We start from the raw sequence: 16,404 nt of genomic DNA, 5'->3' as shown, positions 1-16,404 counted from the left end.
CCTGGCCTGTGATACCCGCCGCCCATGCCCTCTATGGAATGCCACCTACCCCAGAAGACTGGTGTGAGGCTTAGCTAATGCTTGTCGAGTATCTTGATCTCAGATGGAATGGGCCAAGTACCCTCCCAGGGCACATCTATGCTGCAGCCAGAGACGCACTGCAGCACACGTAGCCAGACCTGAGCCCGCTTTGATCTGTCTAGTTCGGGCACCAAAAGCAGTGAAGTCACAGCACGGCGGGCAGCAGCATGGGCTGGCCGCTTGAGTAGATACCAGGGTCCCAGGCAGGGCTCTACCGCCGCCTGCTGCTGCAGTTTCGCTGCGATTGGTTCTCGAGCCAGCTACATCGAAGCTAGCTCGGGTGTATCTATCCATGCTGCAGTCACACCTCTGATTGCAATGTAGACACACTCCTGATGTTCTGGCTCTCGGCAGCTCTGTGCGGCTATGAATCCATCTGTGCTCCTATTTCTCGCTCCACCCTGCACGCTGGAACACAATCAGCACTGTACAGGACATTCTGTTCACAGGGAACTTTCTAGCCAACGAGGCAGGTTTTCCTTTGGCAGAAACATCACCTCTGTAGAAATGGCGATTTTGCTTTTAAAGAAATCAGTCAAGTAGCTCCAGATAACCTCAAATTCTGGAATCAGAGGGGTAGCCGTGTTAGTCTGAATCTGTAAAAAGCAACAGAGGGTCCTGTGGCACCTTTAAGACTAACAGAAGTATTGGGAGCATAAGCTTTCGTGGGTAAGAACGTCACTTCTTCACTTGCATCTGAAGAAGTGAGGTTCTTACCCACGAAAGCTTATGCTCTCAAATTCTGGAGGGACTTTGTCTCCTCCCTGTTCCCACCATGCCAGTTCCAAGGCATTAGCACTGCACTCCCCACGGCAGGTCTGCAGCATTGCACGTGCTTGGGAGAGGGGGTATCAGCAACTCCGCTGTTGGTCTGATCACTTCTTTTGCTGGGGTTTCCTTGCTGAGGACTTGGCATTCCCCCCAGCTTTGCTGCCAGCCTTGGTGCTGCCTCCTGCCTTAGCTCTGTCCATCTCCTTCTCACCTTTCCTTCCACCTCCTTGCTTCTTTTCACCTGCACCCTTCCCTCCTTCCTTCTTTCTGGTCTCATCTTTCCCTTCTTTCTTGGACCCTTCTTTCTGCTCCTTTTTGCCCTCTTTCTTCTTGGATCCCTTGGAACCTTCTTTCTTGCCTTGGGCCCTGTCCACTTTCCCTGAGACGGTGGGCACCTCCTCTTTCTTCTCTTCTGCCACGTGAGCTGTAGGGATTGAAGGGGGAAAGAAAACAAAGTAAGTTACTTTGGGGTAGCTTTCACCATAAGAGATACAATTCCTGCAGCCCTCATGCAAATCAGGGAGATCAGAAATCACTTTAATCTAACAATCCAACACCCTCCATATTTCCCTTTGGCTCCCTGATTTGCTGCATTTAAACATCAGTTTATTAATCTATGGGTATATTAGGAAGAATGGGATAAAGCTAATCATAATCCTGGCTTCACTGAAATCAGTGGCAAAAAAATCCCATTGACTTGAACAGGACCGGGATTGGACCCAAGAAGACAATCAAGGAGTATTCCCTAATAGTAAGGCCTAATGTATAACAGTGTCCCAAGGGAAGCAGCAGAACCCCCATTGTTTGGTTTGTTTTAAAACCAAACTGGGTTTTTTCTTGTGGGGTGGCGTGTCCCTTGCAGAAGAGAAGAGACTGGCCTTGGGTGTTGTAAATACAGGAAGAATCTTTACTATGCTGAGCAGATAGACAGACAGCCTCAATGGTGCATTGCAGAGTGAGGAACAAGAGGATTGCTTGAGCTGGTCCAACTACAGCTGACCGCTGATTTTTTTTATCAAAACCATTTTTCAGTGAAAATTGCTGTTTAGAAAAACATTTCAGGTGGGACGACATTTCATTCCAACCCCCCAAAATGAAGGATTCCAATGAGATTGACATTTTTGGAACAGAATGTTTTGCTTTTGTTTGTTTGTTTCAAAACAGGTTTTGAAAGCAAACTCACTATTTTTATATAAAACGTTTGCTTAAACGTTAAAAGATAAAAATCAGAACAAAATGTTTCCATTTTATGAAAAGAAAATGTTTTGAGTGACAGGCAAGGAAAATTTCAGAAACTTGTTTCGCGGGAAATGTCACTTGTTTTCGTTCCCTTTTGGAACAGAATTATTATTTAGTAGTAGTAATAGGAATAGTTAAATCACAGAATTTCCCTTGTCGTAAGTAATCTGGTTCCTGCCCAGCCGTATTCCCGACTACCCTGTATCACTTCTGCCATTTAAAGTAATGGTAACAATAAAACATTCATATCATTTCCCTGTCTCCTTAGTAGTTCTAACTAGGAATCTAGACAGAGGTGAGTTAACTATAGTTACAAATACATAGTGCTTAATTTGTGCCAGGGCTTGTCAGGGCTGAGCCCCAGGACCCAGGGCCAGCTCCAGGCACCAGCTGAGCAAGCTGGTGCTTGGGGCGGCAGATTGTTCAAGGCGGCATTCTGCCCAATCCTAGGGCGGCACGGCCGCTTTTTTTGTTGTTGTTGTTCTGCTCCGGCCGCCCTGTAGGGGGCAGCGGCACGGAGAACCAGAGCGCCCTGCAGGGCAGTCCTCTTCCTTCCCTCCCCGCCGACCGGAGCGGAGCCCTCGCGGCAGGCGGCAGGAGGCGGCGCAGCGGGAGGGGCCACGTGGCAGCGCCCCTGCTGTAGCCCTGGCCGCCCCCTTCTCTCTCTCTCCCGCCCGCTCCCACCCCCCCCCCCCCCCCCAGCCGGTCCCCCTACACCCGGGCTCCGGCCGCGCCGCAGGTTTTTTTTTTTGCTTTGCCGTTCTGGCCGCCCCATTTTTTTTTGTTTTTTTTTTGCTTGGGGCAGCCAAAAAGCCAGAGTCGGCCCTGCCAGCACCTCTAGGTTTGGCAGTTCATAGCTCCGGCACCTCTGGGCTTGCCGCATCCATTATGAATGTAAAAAAACCAGCACCTCTTTCATTACAAATTAAGCACTGCATAAAAAGTTATCTTGGGCCAAATCCTCAGCTGGTTTAAATCAGCATAGCTTCACTGGGGTTAACGCCATTGACACCAGCTGAAGGCTGATTTAGTTGGGGTTGGTCCTGCTCTGAGCAGGGGGTTGGACTAGATGACCTCCTGAGGTCCCTTCCAACCCTAAGATTCTATGATTCTATGAAGGTTTGGCCCTGTTTTGTTCAGTGTCCTAACAGTAAGATAAAGCAGAAGGTCTTGGGGGACCCAGGGAGGTCTTTGGTTAACACTTTATGGGTACTGCTTCGCTGGAGTCCTCAGTGCCGACTACAGTCCAGGGAAAGAGCAGGAACTGCAAATCTCTGCCTTATGCCTCTTATTTATTTAGGCTCAGACTCGGAGACCCTTACTCATCTCAAGTAGCACCTCATTCCACAAACAGTGTGGTTAATTGGAAAGGGCACTGGACTGGGAGTTAGGAGACCTGGCTAATACTTGTGACTCTGCTACTGACCTAATGTGTGGCCTTGGGCAAATCACTTCACTTCTCTGAGCCTGTTTATATGGTAAGAGCTCCGAGGCAGGGACTATTTCTTACTATGTGTTTGTACAGCACCTAGCACAATGAGGTCCTGATCTTGGCTGAGGAATCTAGGTGTTACTATAATAAAGTAGGCTAATGTTCAGCAGGAGTAAGAGTGTCACAATTTGGCCCTTAAGTATTAGATGTGTCAACCCTTCATTAATTCTGCCGAAGGGTTTAATAATGAACAATTTTCTTTAAAAGAAAATGGGATTGTTTTTCTCCCCTGCGTTTTTGAGCACAAAGTTTGACGTTTTGAATTTCTATTTCAAATTATGAAATAACATTCAATCAAAGATCAAATTTCACATTTCTATGGGGTGGGGAGGAATACAACACTTTGCCAAACTACATCATTGTGCAAAATGATGACAAAGATCTGCCAGAAACGACCTTTTTGTCACAACCGCTCGTCTGACAATCCCAAATGTTAGATAGAGGCATGTGTCCCCAAAACGTTTCTTGTGAGGCTACATTCCTGCCCAAAAGCTTACTGCTAACGAATCTGCAGAATCAGATCCCCAGCAGGTTTAAATATCCATAGCTTCTCCACTGACTTATGGAGCGACACCAATTTGTACCAGCTAAGTATCGGGCCTGTCTTTATTGTGTTCATTTCACCCCAAAGCAGTCACCACAAGTGCACACAATGTGTTATAGAAAAATAACACCCTTTGGCCATGGAAGATTGTGATCAATACACAGCAGTTATAATGTATCTACAAGGTAATTATTCAAAGGGATCTGCAAAGTGAAAATAATGCAGCCTCTTTCTTTTAATTGGAGGGAAATTCGGACACCTTGGAGGAAAGTTTGGGAGAGACGGATCGCCTCCTTGTTTATGACCATTACAGGAACCAATCCAGCTCCCAACCAAGCCACTGGAAACTGGATCAGGCCCTTAAAACACGCAGTCCCGTCACCAATCAGAGCAAGGGCCAAACCCTGCTTGCATTGCTCACATGACGTGAGCAAGATGACCTATGTCAATGAGGTGAGCGAGATTTATATGCACAATCTGAAGTCATCCCTTGTTTTTGTCCAGAAGAGATGTCACCCCATGCTGTACAATCAAGAAGTCCTCAGAGAACCAGCCATCAGTTGGGACATTCCATGATAGCAGTAACAGTGGGATAGAGAGGTTCAAATAACAACAAGCAATAACGGTTAATAGTATTTAATAATCATAATGAGATTGGCACTTAGTACTTAAGTAGCGATTTCCAACTTCACAGCACTTAATGACCATTCATTCATTAAAATAACTACTTCTTTCTATTGCCTGTTCACAAGAATAAATGCACCATCAAACTACATGGCAGAAGCTGATCTGGTGCAATCTGACATGGGTCTTTTGACTTCAGTGAGGCTATACTAATATATACCCCTTGAGGATTTGTTCCTACATGTTTTGGGGCTAAATTTTGCTCTGTTAAGTCAGTTTGAAACCAGATTAACTCCATAAAACTTAAGTGGTGCATAAACCTCATTCAGGACCTTTGCACAGGGGCAAATTTCACCCATTTAGGGCCAGGTCCCCAGCTGGTGTAAATCAGCATTGTTCCATGGCAGTGAATGGAGCAAATCTCCCATCTTACCATTTGGTAGATTAAAAGGGCCCAACCTTGAAGTCAATGGAGCTACATCAGTTTACACAGCCAAGGATGTGGTTCAGAAAGTGCAACTGACCAGACCACTTATTCTGGTAACTTGAGTGAAATGCAAAGAAGAAGAAGAGAATACACACAGCCTAAAAAGTGGAAAAACAAACAGGAGGGCTTGATTCCTCCCTGCCCTGCAGCTTGTGACACCGATTGTACAAAACAGGCACTTGTATTTTTGTTTGTACACCGCCTAGCAAAATGATCTATGTTTAGGTGTTACAGCAAAGCAAACAAATAATCAATCATACTGAATGAATGAAGAAATCACATATACATGGGCAAATTAGGTGTAAAACACTGCGAAGGCAGCATGGTAGGATTTTACACTCTCTTTGCTTAGCTATAAATGTTGACACCAGCTGCAAAGTAGCAGATAACTGAGCCCTGGACATTTCTCATCTTCCCATTGTCATGATCTCAGGTGTAATTAATAATGGAGCCGGAGACACCTTTCAATATGATTTCCTACTTCCATGGCTAGCCCAGTTCTGTTGTCATTTATACCCATCCAACCCCACTGGGCCAAATGCATCCCTTGATTTCACTGGCCTTACTTTGAGGTTGGAGTCGGCCTGTTGACTTCCATGACGTAACGAGGAATGGGGCGTGACCCAGCGTCTGTTGAATTCGCGCTGACTCATTAAGGCCCCAGCCCAGCAAAGCACTTGAGCACGTGAGCAATCCCATGAAGCCAGGTCTACAGGCATAGCTGCACTGCATTCAATAGGGCTATACCAGCTGAGGAGCTGACCCATTGATTGAAATGGGGAGACTCATGGACTTTAGCCTACAGTCATTCCATTGGCTTCAGTGGGCTTTGGATCAGACCTGCTGTGCTTAAAGTTGGACATGTTCATAGTGTTTTGCTGGATCAGGGCCTGAATTCCTTCTGTTTCCTTATCTGCCTCCCCACGCCCCTCCATATCCTGGATTGTGATACTATGAGACCTAGAGCCTCAGACATATTTAGGCACCTCACTCCCATTGAAGTCAATGGAAGTTAGGCAGTTTAAATACCTTTGAAGATCTAGGCTTGAGGCAATAAGGCTCCAAGCTCCTCTATAGTCTAGTGACCACTGGTTGGGCTTACAGAGCAATGTTAAAAAGAAAGCCCTTAGGAAGAAGATAGAGTGAAGGTGAAACACAGGAAAGGAAAGGAGAACAGTGAGTTCCAAAGTCCACATCTCCTCTGGGAAGCCATGGAAAGGAGACGCCAAAGAGACAGACAGACAGACATTCCCCCTAGTTTCCTTGTAGGGCCATTTCATCTTCTTCCTTCACCACAGGCAGAGAGTTGAGAGGTCTGGACTGGACATGACCAGAGAGAGTTGGGAGGTTTTCAGTAGAGCCTAGAGTATAGAATTACGAGAGGTGAGTGACAGGAGAGGAAGCCATGACAAGCTCATAGTGACAGAGATGCACTTGGCAGTAGGGACTGGCAGGCCATTTAAGGGGCAGCGGAAATGTTAATAGAACTGAGTGAATAACTGATTTTTCAGTTTGGAGGCCAAACCCTGCCCCCCAAAAATTTCATTTGGGGTCAAACAAAATGCTTTGTTCAACTCCAGATGAACTTTTTTCCAATTTTTCTTTTTGTTTTGAGTCTTTCTCAGGTATTTTACCCACCCCTTTTGGGGAAAAAAGCAACATTTCTAGACGAAGTGCCATTTCAAAACGAAAAGCTGAAATGAAAGTGGCAGAAACGAACCGTTTTGACTTTTTCAACATTTTTCTTCCGCCTTTTTTGTTTTTGGCTGACTGTTTGCCAAATTCAACCTGAATTCGCAAAGTGTTTCCGCGACCTGAAAAATGCATTTTTTTCAGCGACGTTAATATTCATCAAGACAATTTTTGCCCAACTCTAGTTAACAACTCATTTGCTACCCCTTGGGCATCACCTCAGAATCTGGCCTTCAGAATGGAAAAGGAGTGGGGCCAGATCCTCAGTTAGTTTAAATTGTTGATTTCAGTAGAGCTGTGATCATTGACATCAGCTGAGGATCTGGGCCAACTGCCTTCAATGGAGCTATGCGGATTGACACCAGCTGCGGATCTGGCCCTTTGATCTTAATGATAGTGCTTTCTGCAACAAAAGTTAAATGATATAAAGAGCGCATGCAAAGCAGAGGAGCTTTGCACAGTAAATTACAGGGCCAGATCTTCCATGGGTGCAAATTGCCATTGAACTGCTTGGAGCAACACAGATTTGTGCCTGTGGACAAGCTGGCGCTTTGCGCATGCAGAAAGAAACCCAGGGAGAAGAGACGGAGGTGTGGCTGTACCTCCAGGGATCTCCGTCAGCTCGTTGAGCGGTGGTACGGTCTCCAGTTTGTCTGCGTAGGTCTTGGCTGCCTGCCGCTGTGCATACCGGGCCTCGATCTCTTTCTTTGTCCGTGGAATCCGGCACTTGAAGATACAGCACAGGGTTATAACTGGGAGAGAGGAGAGAGCTGGTCTCAGTTAAGTTTGCTAGCACAAGTAAAAGGTTCACCAGATCACAGCCAACAGATATCAGTGGGAGAACGCAGATCTCAGTGCAGCTACGCCAGTTGGAAATCCGGCCCCATTGACTTCACTAGAATTGTCTGTCTAGGTTTTTATCTCCCCTTCATCATCACAGAATCTGAGCTCCTCACAATGCTCAACTGATTTTACCCTCATAAGCTCCCCGTGAGCTACGTTAGTAGCATCCCCATTTCACAGCTGGGGCACAAGGCAGATTAAGTGACTTGCCCAAAAACCACACGGGGAGTTTGTAGCGGAGCCTAGACGCTATATCTCTCAGCATATGCGCAGTATGCCCAGCCGGCTGAAGAGCCGGTAGCCCGCCGTCGAAGTAAGTCAGTGGGCACTCATCAAGGAGACGCGACATAGTCTGAAGTTGACCGTGTGTCGTTAGAAAAAACCTCTTTGAAGAAATCGGCCGCACAACTGCTCTGTCCTGTTCGAAACTGGTTCAGGAATGGCCACGGGTGTCTTGGCAGGTCAAAACCTGGTGGGCAGATGGTTGGGTCAGTGATGAGAGAGTGATTAATGACTGTAATCGCTGACCACTCATTATGCCAAGCATCGGGGGTAGCCGTGTTAGTCTGTATCCACAAAAACAACAAGGAGTCCGTTGGCACCTTAAAGACTAACAGATTTATTTGGGCATAAGCTTTCGTGGGTAAAAAACCTCCCTTCTTCAGATGCATGGAGTGAAAATTACAGATGCAGGCATTATATAATTATATAGTGCGGTTTTTTACCCACGAAAGCTTATTCCCAAATAAAACTTAGTCTTTAAGGTGCCACCGGACTCCTTGTTGTTTTTATGCCAAACAGATTCCATCGTCCTCTCCTGTGGTGGCAAAAGTGACCAAAAAGGACATCTCAAAGACAGGCGAACTGGCGGGTGGTTGAGCCATACCTTGAGCTATGCTGATTCTATGCTGATTGACACCAGCTCGAACGATCTGGCCCCGGGTCTTTACATCTGATGAGAATTTTTCTCTCGTCTCTAGGACTCCAGAGTTTCTCTCTAGTGTATACTTGCCTAGAATAAGGGAATTTCCATACTTGATCAGACCCATAGTCTATCAAACCCTATGCGTTGTCTCTGACGGTGGCCAGCATCAGCTGCTGCAGAGGAAGGTGCAAAAAGCACCAAAGCAGGCAATTATAAAATACCACGCCCACAGGGATCGTTCCCTCCTACCCTCCAATTAGTTTATACCCAGAAGCACAAGCGTTTGTATCCCTTTGAAACTTCTGAGTTTCTTTTCCCCAACTCTTTCTAATGTAACTCTGGCCGTTCGCCGTGCCCAAACATCCGATCCTTTTTTGACTCCTGCTATGCTGTTGGCTTCAATGACATCGTGTGACAATGAGTTCCATGGGCTGCGTATAAAAGGATTCCCTTTGCTCCATTTAAAATTTGCTGCCTTTAATTGGATCCCCCCTTATATTATGAGAGTTAGTAGAAGCATCTGATTTACCTTCCTCAGCACCAGAGGATCAGGATCAACGGAGTTATAGAATATCAGGGTTGGAAGGGACCTCAGGAGGTCATCTAGTCCAACCCCCTGCTCAAAGCAGGGCCAATCCCCAGACAGATTTTTGCCCCAGATCTCTAAACGGCCCCCTCAAGGATTGAACTCACAACCCTGGGTGTAGCAGGCCAAGGCTCAAACCACTGAACTATCCCTCCCTGTTGTTGTGAGCTCACAATCAGGCCCTTCATGCTAACCTGGGGAGATGGGGGAAGAGCGAGGGGGTGAGACTCCATTCCCCTCTCCATAGGCTGCCTGGCACTTCTCATTCACTATGGGTGGAATTTATCCCTGCACAGAGGGCCAGGAAAGTACCTCAGCATCACATATGTCCCCCTTAAACCTTCAAAACAGGACTCGGGTAGTTCACAGGCTTTTGGCAAAGGTGAATTTCACCCCAGGGGCAGAGTTTGTGCTACATCCGTCTGGCCTCCCCTGAGCAGGGAGGTCGCTTTGACAAAAAGTAAAGGGTTCCAGAGGGACACTCCTTCATTTCACCGAACAGAGCAGGGGGATGTGATCATTTCCAGCGCCTACATCGTCGTCCGTGTTGGGCTGTCAGTGAAACCGGAGCAACTGCTCCCGCTTCTGGGGTGTGTTGCAGAAACTATCCATCCCTTTAAACAATTAACGGCAGAGAAATCATAATGGAATCTCACTGGCATCAAGGGGCACTGGAAAGTCACAAGGAAAGGAGAAATCTGAAGCAAAGGTTAATCGCAGGTAAGCATTAGGGACTGTAAAGCGTTTTGCTGGCATCGTGATCTAAGTCTGGCCGTTATCTAGACGCTTTTATCCTTTGTCCTTTTGTGCTGTCAGCATAGACTGCAGGTAACTGAGGATGAGAGACTGGAATGTGTCCTTATGATGTTGCTGACCGGTGGGTCGGTGACTGACCACTCCTACAAAGCACACGGGTGACTGTAACACATTGTTCAGTGTAGGATGTGCAGTTCACTTGGTGCCTGACCCACAGGCTCTGCTACAGCTCCCAGGCAGAGGGCTTACGGCCTGATCCAAAGCCCTTTGTAATCAATGAAAAGCCTCTCCTTAACATAGTGGTGTTTGGCCCGGGACCATGGGACTAGGGAAATCAATGAGATTTACCAACACCTTTGAGGATCTGGACCCTAGCTCTTTAGTTCATGGTTTGTTGCTATAAAGGATTCGGTCCCAGGAGATGGTTTATAAGAATACGTAGTAATTATCTCGCACTTTTCAGTCACAGCACTTTAGCAAGAAGGGCAGTATCATTACCCCCATTTTACAGATGGGGAAACTGAGGCACAGAGGCTTGGCTCAGGTCACAGAGTCAGAGATAGTACCCAGGTCTTCTGCACCCCTCCCCGCCCCCAGTTCACGAGCGACTAGACCACACGGCAGCCTGGCTATGGATGGCTGTGCAAACTTCATACAGCGCTCGCTGCACAATGCTGTACCACCGTATCACAGTTCCAGTCCTGCCTATCAGCTCACATATGACATTGCAAAACATTTTGGGACCCATTTGGTTAATCAGAGCAGGAGGAATAGCCACTTGGAGGCTGCTGCAGCAGGTCATGAGTGTATAGGGCTGGGGACTGAACTGAACCGACTCCAGCCCAGACCCAGAGATGGATAACAAAACGTCCCCCAACCCAAGAGCCGCTGAGCGCCAGTCACAACTGAGGATTGAGTCCTGTGATGTTGCCACATGCTGGGGGTGGTTATTAAATATTACCATTATTAGCTGCAAAATGAGGAATAGGCCGGTGACTAAAATCTGGGACCAGGTACATCAGAGCACTGCAGCAAGATGATTCTGTATTTCTTCCTTGCTCATGGGAAGTAATTACTCATGCTGTACTCCGCCTCCTTTCACTTTGGACTCTGTGTGATCCATTTTCTCTCTTAATAAGAGTGAGAGCCTGGGCTGCGTATTAGGACGGGGATGGGTGCATTTCAGGACAATTTCTGCTCTAACTAGCATGTATTTTATGGGCTTGCCCCCTTCAAACCAGTCTGATGTAATTGCATTTCCTGCATATCTTGCTGTTCCACCATCACACAAGAAATCAAAGCAAAGCATTCTTGGACTCTCTAAATGCCCAAGTTAATGTCAGCTTGGAATGGAAAGTTTCCAACCTTTTTCACTGGGAAGATCACCTGGAAATGTAAGCTATTAGTTAATGCACAGTCCTCTGTCTGTGTAGGAGATTGTATCATTTCCCCATAGGCCTGAGAGTATCTTACGATGCAAGGTTTTATACTCATCCTTTATGTCGGCTTTTTAACCTTTTGTTGTATCTATTCCCACAACTGGGCAGGATTAGGGCTGGGCCACGTAACAGGGCTTTCGGGCACAGGTATGAACCCCAGTGCACCTGTTGTAGCTCTTGGGCCCTTAACAGTAGGCTTTCTGGGAAATGTAGTTGCTTGGAAGGACCTAAAAACTCCCCCCGCCCCCGCAAGGTCATATGACCACCTTTTGAACTATATTATGAATAGCTTCAGCTTATTATGGGGGAAGATGATGGCTGAGCAAAATCCTGACTGGGTGGTGGAGAGTAGTTTGAGTCACTGTGCATTTAGCTGGATCCTTTTGGGTCAATAAAGCAAGGCTGGCGATTCCTCGCTGACTTACAGAGCAGTAGGATGTACCGTTACCTCTTTCAAGTTCCCATCTTATTCTCCAGAATTTCAGCTTTCTTTTTTTTTTAAAGCCTCTGACCCTTATGATTGGGCAGGAAACCTTCAAAATAGGAACTCTTGTAGTAACGCCTGCCTGAGTTTGCAGAGTGCCTGAGACAAGAGCTCTGACAGGTGTCAGCTCCCCCGTTCATCTCCCTGGTGTGTGGACATGGATATTCAATGGTGACAATTTAAACATCAGCGTTGCTCACTCTTTCTGTGGGGATCAAAGCAGGTGAGAAGGGAGAGGCTCGGATTCTGGAGAGCTGCACCAAGTAATGTGAGTGACAGCTCATTTTGATATCCTGAGCAGGGGCTACTTGGAAGAAACCATTTGGTTTCTTTTAAACCAGCCCGGAAGAAGCTAATTCCAAGGATCCTGGCAGAACAGCCAAGCCCCAATGAGGGGAGGGGAGCTGAGCCCAGAGGATCAACTGAACCCCACTAAGGAGAAGCCACATCTGGAGGGAACCACATGGATGTAGAAAAATCCCACTGAAGGGGAGTGAAGCCCAGCACAGTCCATTTGATCATAGTTTGAACATTTGCAGGCAATTGAGAGGTTCTGTCTCAAGTAGGTGGCGCTTATGCAGTCGGTGGAGGCAGAAATAACATGTCTGTCTCCCCTCCCCACCCGAAAATGTAACTCTGTAATAGCGCATCATATAGACTTTTATAGCTTCATGAAACTGATCTGCTCTAGCATCAGGAAAAGGAAGGAGACGGCACAGAGCCCTGGATTGACAAAGCGACTGTCACAGTGGAAGAAGGAAAAAATACCCTTTGAGAAGCCAAACTTAGCAGGAAGTAGCCTTGTGCCTACCTGGCTCTGGCACAATCCAGCTGGTTTCATCCTCTGATAGAGCTGGGGAAGGGAGCCCTGGCTATTAATATGCTTTCAGCAAAGCATGCTGGGAGGGGGAGGAGCCTGTGGCCCCATAAAATACAGGCTCCTCTGACTTGGAGGGCAGATGGCGCCAGGGAAATGTGTGCCAGTAAAACAGTGTGAGGGAGAGGAGAGAGAAATGGCCCCGGCTCAAGGCAGCACCAGGTCAGACTTTGGTGGCGCAGTGAAGCATGGCGGAGCCTGAAAAGAAGGGACTGGATCTGGACTATGAGCCCACACAGGCTGTGGTTTGCCTATGTAGCGACAAGGGGCTCCTCTGACGGGAACAGACTGCGAGCACACTGAAAACTTACGGGGCTGTGGGAGTGGATGCAAGTGCTAGTGAAATAAATACCCATGGGGCCTGAAGAACTGGTCCATCCTCCTTTGTCCTGCCTCCTGTGCCATGGGCAGATCCCGGCCTGCCAGTGACTAACTGGTGACACCTTGCAAATCAGGGGTTCTCAACCTTTTTCTTCTGAGCCCCCCAACTCACATGCTATAAAAACTCCACCGACCACCTGTGCCACAATAATTTGTTTTCTGCATATAAAAGCCAGGGCCGGCATTAGGGGGTAGCAAGCAGGGCAATTGCCTGGGGTCCCTTGCCACAGGGGCTGCTACATTGTTCAGGCTTCAGCTTCAGCCCCGGGTGGTGGGGTTCATAGCCCTGAACTTCAGCCCCATGTGGTGGGATTTTGGCTTTCTGCCCTGTGCCCCAGCAAAACTAATGCTGGCCCTGCTTGGTGCCCCCCCCCCCGAAACCTGCTCTTGTAAATAACAAATATTCCCCCCCTCTGTGCGCAATTTAAATCTCTGCCTTATCTTTGCATTAACATGCTGCTGGCTTCTTTGCTATTTGGCTTCTGAAAACCATCTTTTCCAGTTCCCCGACACACACAGTTGAATGCAGCCACCTCCTCTGAAAAAACATCTCCCTTTTAAATTAAAAATCAGCTCTGATCCCGCTTTTGATGTTTTCTTTCTATGTTCAGCTCTCAAACCATCAAAGTGCGAAATCACTTTTCACTGCTGGGAGGCTGGGAAAGGGAAGTGTAATTTTGACAACAAGCTACTTTTTGTTCCTTTATTAAATATGGATTCAAACACAGGCCCAAAGAAGCGTGTATTACAAAAAAGGAGCTAAAACGACCGGCATGCTTTCCTTTCCTTATCGCAATCCTAGAAGATTTCGGCATGGGAATTGATGGGATTCGTGAACGCATTTGCTCCTTCCTGAATCTTAACTTGTTTCATTATTTCTAAAGAGACAAGGACTTCAAAGGGGAACGATTACTCATAGGGTAGTGCGACAAATCGTGGGAGGGCCTGAGATATGACTCCACCAAAAATGATTGGCTGCAATGGTGGACACTCCATGGAAACTAATTTTTAAATTAAGATTAGATTTTTTCCCCCTGAAAGCTATGCTCTAGTTCAAACAGGAATTAATTCAGGGGATGTTACGCAGGAGGCCAGATGAGATGAGGTGGCCCTTCTGCCAAGAGCGGCACGTGAACCCCCCCATCCGGGAGGCGAGCCCCCCGGCCCCGACACTTCGGCCTGAGGCCCGGCCCTATCCTGCCCCTTCCGCCCCCCTCTCTCTCCAGAGCCCTGTGGTTCCCCCCCCCCCAAGGCCTCCCTCCCCAGCCACCCCAAGCCCCAGGTTGCCAGTTGGCCCGCACCAGCCGCACCAGCCTCCTCAAGTCCCAGGCCATCAGCCCCAGCCATCCCGAGAACCGGCCTGCCCGTCCCAGCTGGCCAAGCCCCAAGCTAAGCCCCTGCTGGCTTCGGCGGAGAGGGGGAGCGAAGGCGGGACATGACCTGGGTTTGGAGAGGCTTAGCCTCCCCAGGCCTCTTACACCCGCCGCCCGTGCCTTCTGCCTTTATAATCTATGAAATTCAGGCCAAAAATACTCTCCCTCTGGCCCCCGCATGGGGAAAACTCCCAATCAAAATCTCCAAAGCCACCACCTCGTCCTTCTTCAAGTCCCTCCTCAAACTCACCTCTTCTGGAATGCGGCCGGCAAACTTCAACCTGATCATGGGGAGGCAAATGCAGGATGCGATGGCTGGCCCTGATTGGCTAAGCATTGCACACACATCCTCTTTTTGTTATCCTTCCCCCCACCCCATCCTGCACCCTTGTGTATCTCATCCACCTGTTACATCATGTCTCTTAGCCTGTAACCACTTCTGGGTCATTTACTCTGTACAGCATCTTGTGGAGAGACCTCTAGCTGCTCCCATGGTACAAATGCAGAATGGTGAGAAATAATATAATGGTCACTTAAGGTTTAACAGGAGAATATCTTTATTGCAGTTACTGCTGATGCTTGGACAGAACTGAGCAGCGAGCTTCACCTGGGAAGGGTTAAAAAGGTATAGGGGGCTGACTAGCTGGACTCTTTGCCCCACAGCGGCTTCCCCATGAATCCAATGTGATTTCTTACCATGGGCATGAAGCTCTTCTTAGCTCTACTGTTCTTGGTCTCTTAGGGTCGACAACCCACCACGTGGCTGAAATGACATCATTTAATGACCCAAATCCCACAATCCATTGCGAGCACAAAGGATGATGGGATTTGGTTCATCATGGGATAATTTGTTTTCAGCCTTGTTTTGGGTCAAAAAAAGATATGTGTGTGGGGGGGGGCAGATTCTGCTGGGTGGGTGACTTATAGGATAGGGGAGGTTAGAGCTCCTGGGGTGGAGAGCTGCTGAAGTACAGGGGTTAGTGCAGCTGGGTTGGAGGGGCCTGGTGCTGTGGACTGAGGAGCTAGTGGGGTGAGGGGCCAGGTGCTGTTGGGTGTGGTTTCTCCCAGCCTTCTCTTTTGCCCCATGTCTGCACATTGTGGAGCTCGGTGGGTTGGAAAGTGCTGTTGGGTAGGTGGGGGCATGACCGAGTTGCTGCTCTGGGATAGGTGAGGGATGGAGGCAGTAGCGGGGGGAAGGAGCAAACTGGTTGTGCCTGGATCCCCATAGTGTTTCTGTAGCTCTTCGCAGGTAAGTGCCATCAACCCGGCAACCGTTCGTATCCAGGTCCGGCCTGCCAGTTGAGAACTGGTTTCTAGCTCCCCCTGCTGGAGAGAGAACCCTTCTACGCTCACCACTCACTGTCCCAGGAATAAGCAACAGAGAGTCCTGTGGCACCTTTAAGACTAACAGATGTATTGGAGCATAAGCTTTCGTGGGTGAATGCCCACTTCGTTGGATGCATGTAATGGAAATTTCCAGGGGCAGGTATAAATATGCTGGCAAGAATGGAGATAACGAGGTTAGTTCAATCAGGGAGGGTGAGGTCCTCTGCTAGTTCAATCAGGGAGGGTGAGGTCCTCTGCTAGCAGTTGAAGTGTGAACACCAAGGGAGGAGAAACTGCTTCTGTAGTTGGCTAGCCATTCACAGTCTTTGTTTAATCCTGAGCTGATGGTGTCAAATTTGCAAATGAACTGAAGCTCAGCAGTTTCTCTTTGGAGTCTGGTCCTGACGTTTTTTTGCTGTAAGATGGCTACCTTTACATCTGCTATTGTGTGGCCAGGGAGTTTGAAGTGTTCTCCTACAGGTTT

General features: G+C 47.9%; 1 protein-coding gene across 1 annotated transcript in view; it reads right to left on the bottom strand.

The window, feature by feature from the left end:
- Positions 1 to 956: 956 nt before the first annotated feature.
- TMIE (transmembrane inner ear) overlaps positions 957 to 16,404 on the bottom strand; it is a 76,531-nt gene continuing 61,083 nt past the window's right edge. The window contains exons 3-4 of the mRNA XM_065397678.1: positions 7,533 to 7,682; positions 957 to 1,276 (exon numbers count right to left, since the gene is read on the bottom strand). Coding sequence (XP_065253750.1) covers positions 957 to 1,276; positions 7,533 to 7,682 — 470 coding nt within the window. The remainder of the gene's footprint in view (positions 1,277 to 7,532; positions 7,683 to 16,404) is intronic.

The sequence above is a fragment of the Emys orbicularis genome, chromosome 2 (assembly GCF_028017835.1).
Source record: "Emys orbicularis isolate rEmyOrb1 chromosome 2, rEmyOrb1.hap1, whole genome shotgun sequence".
Lineage (NCBI taxonomy): Eukaryota > Metazoa > Chordata > Testudines > Emydidae > Emys > Emys orbicularis.
Note: the sequence above shows the minus strand (reverse complement) of the source record. Positions and strands in the feature narration are given on the sequence as shown.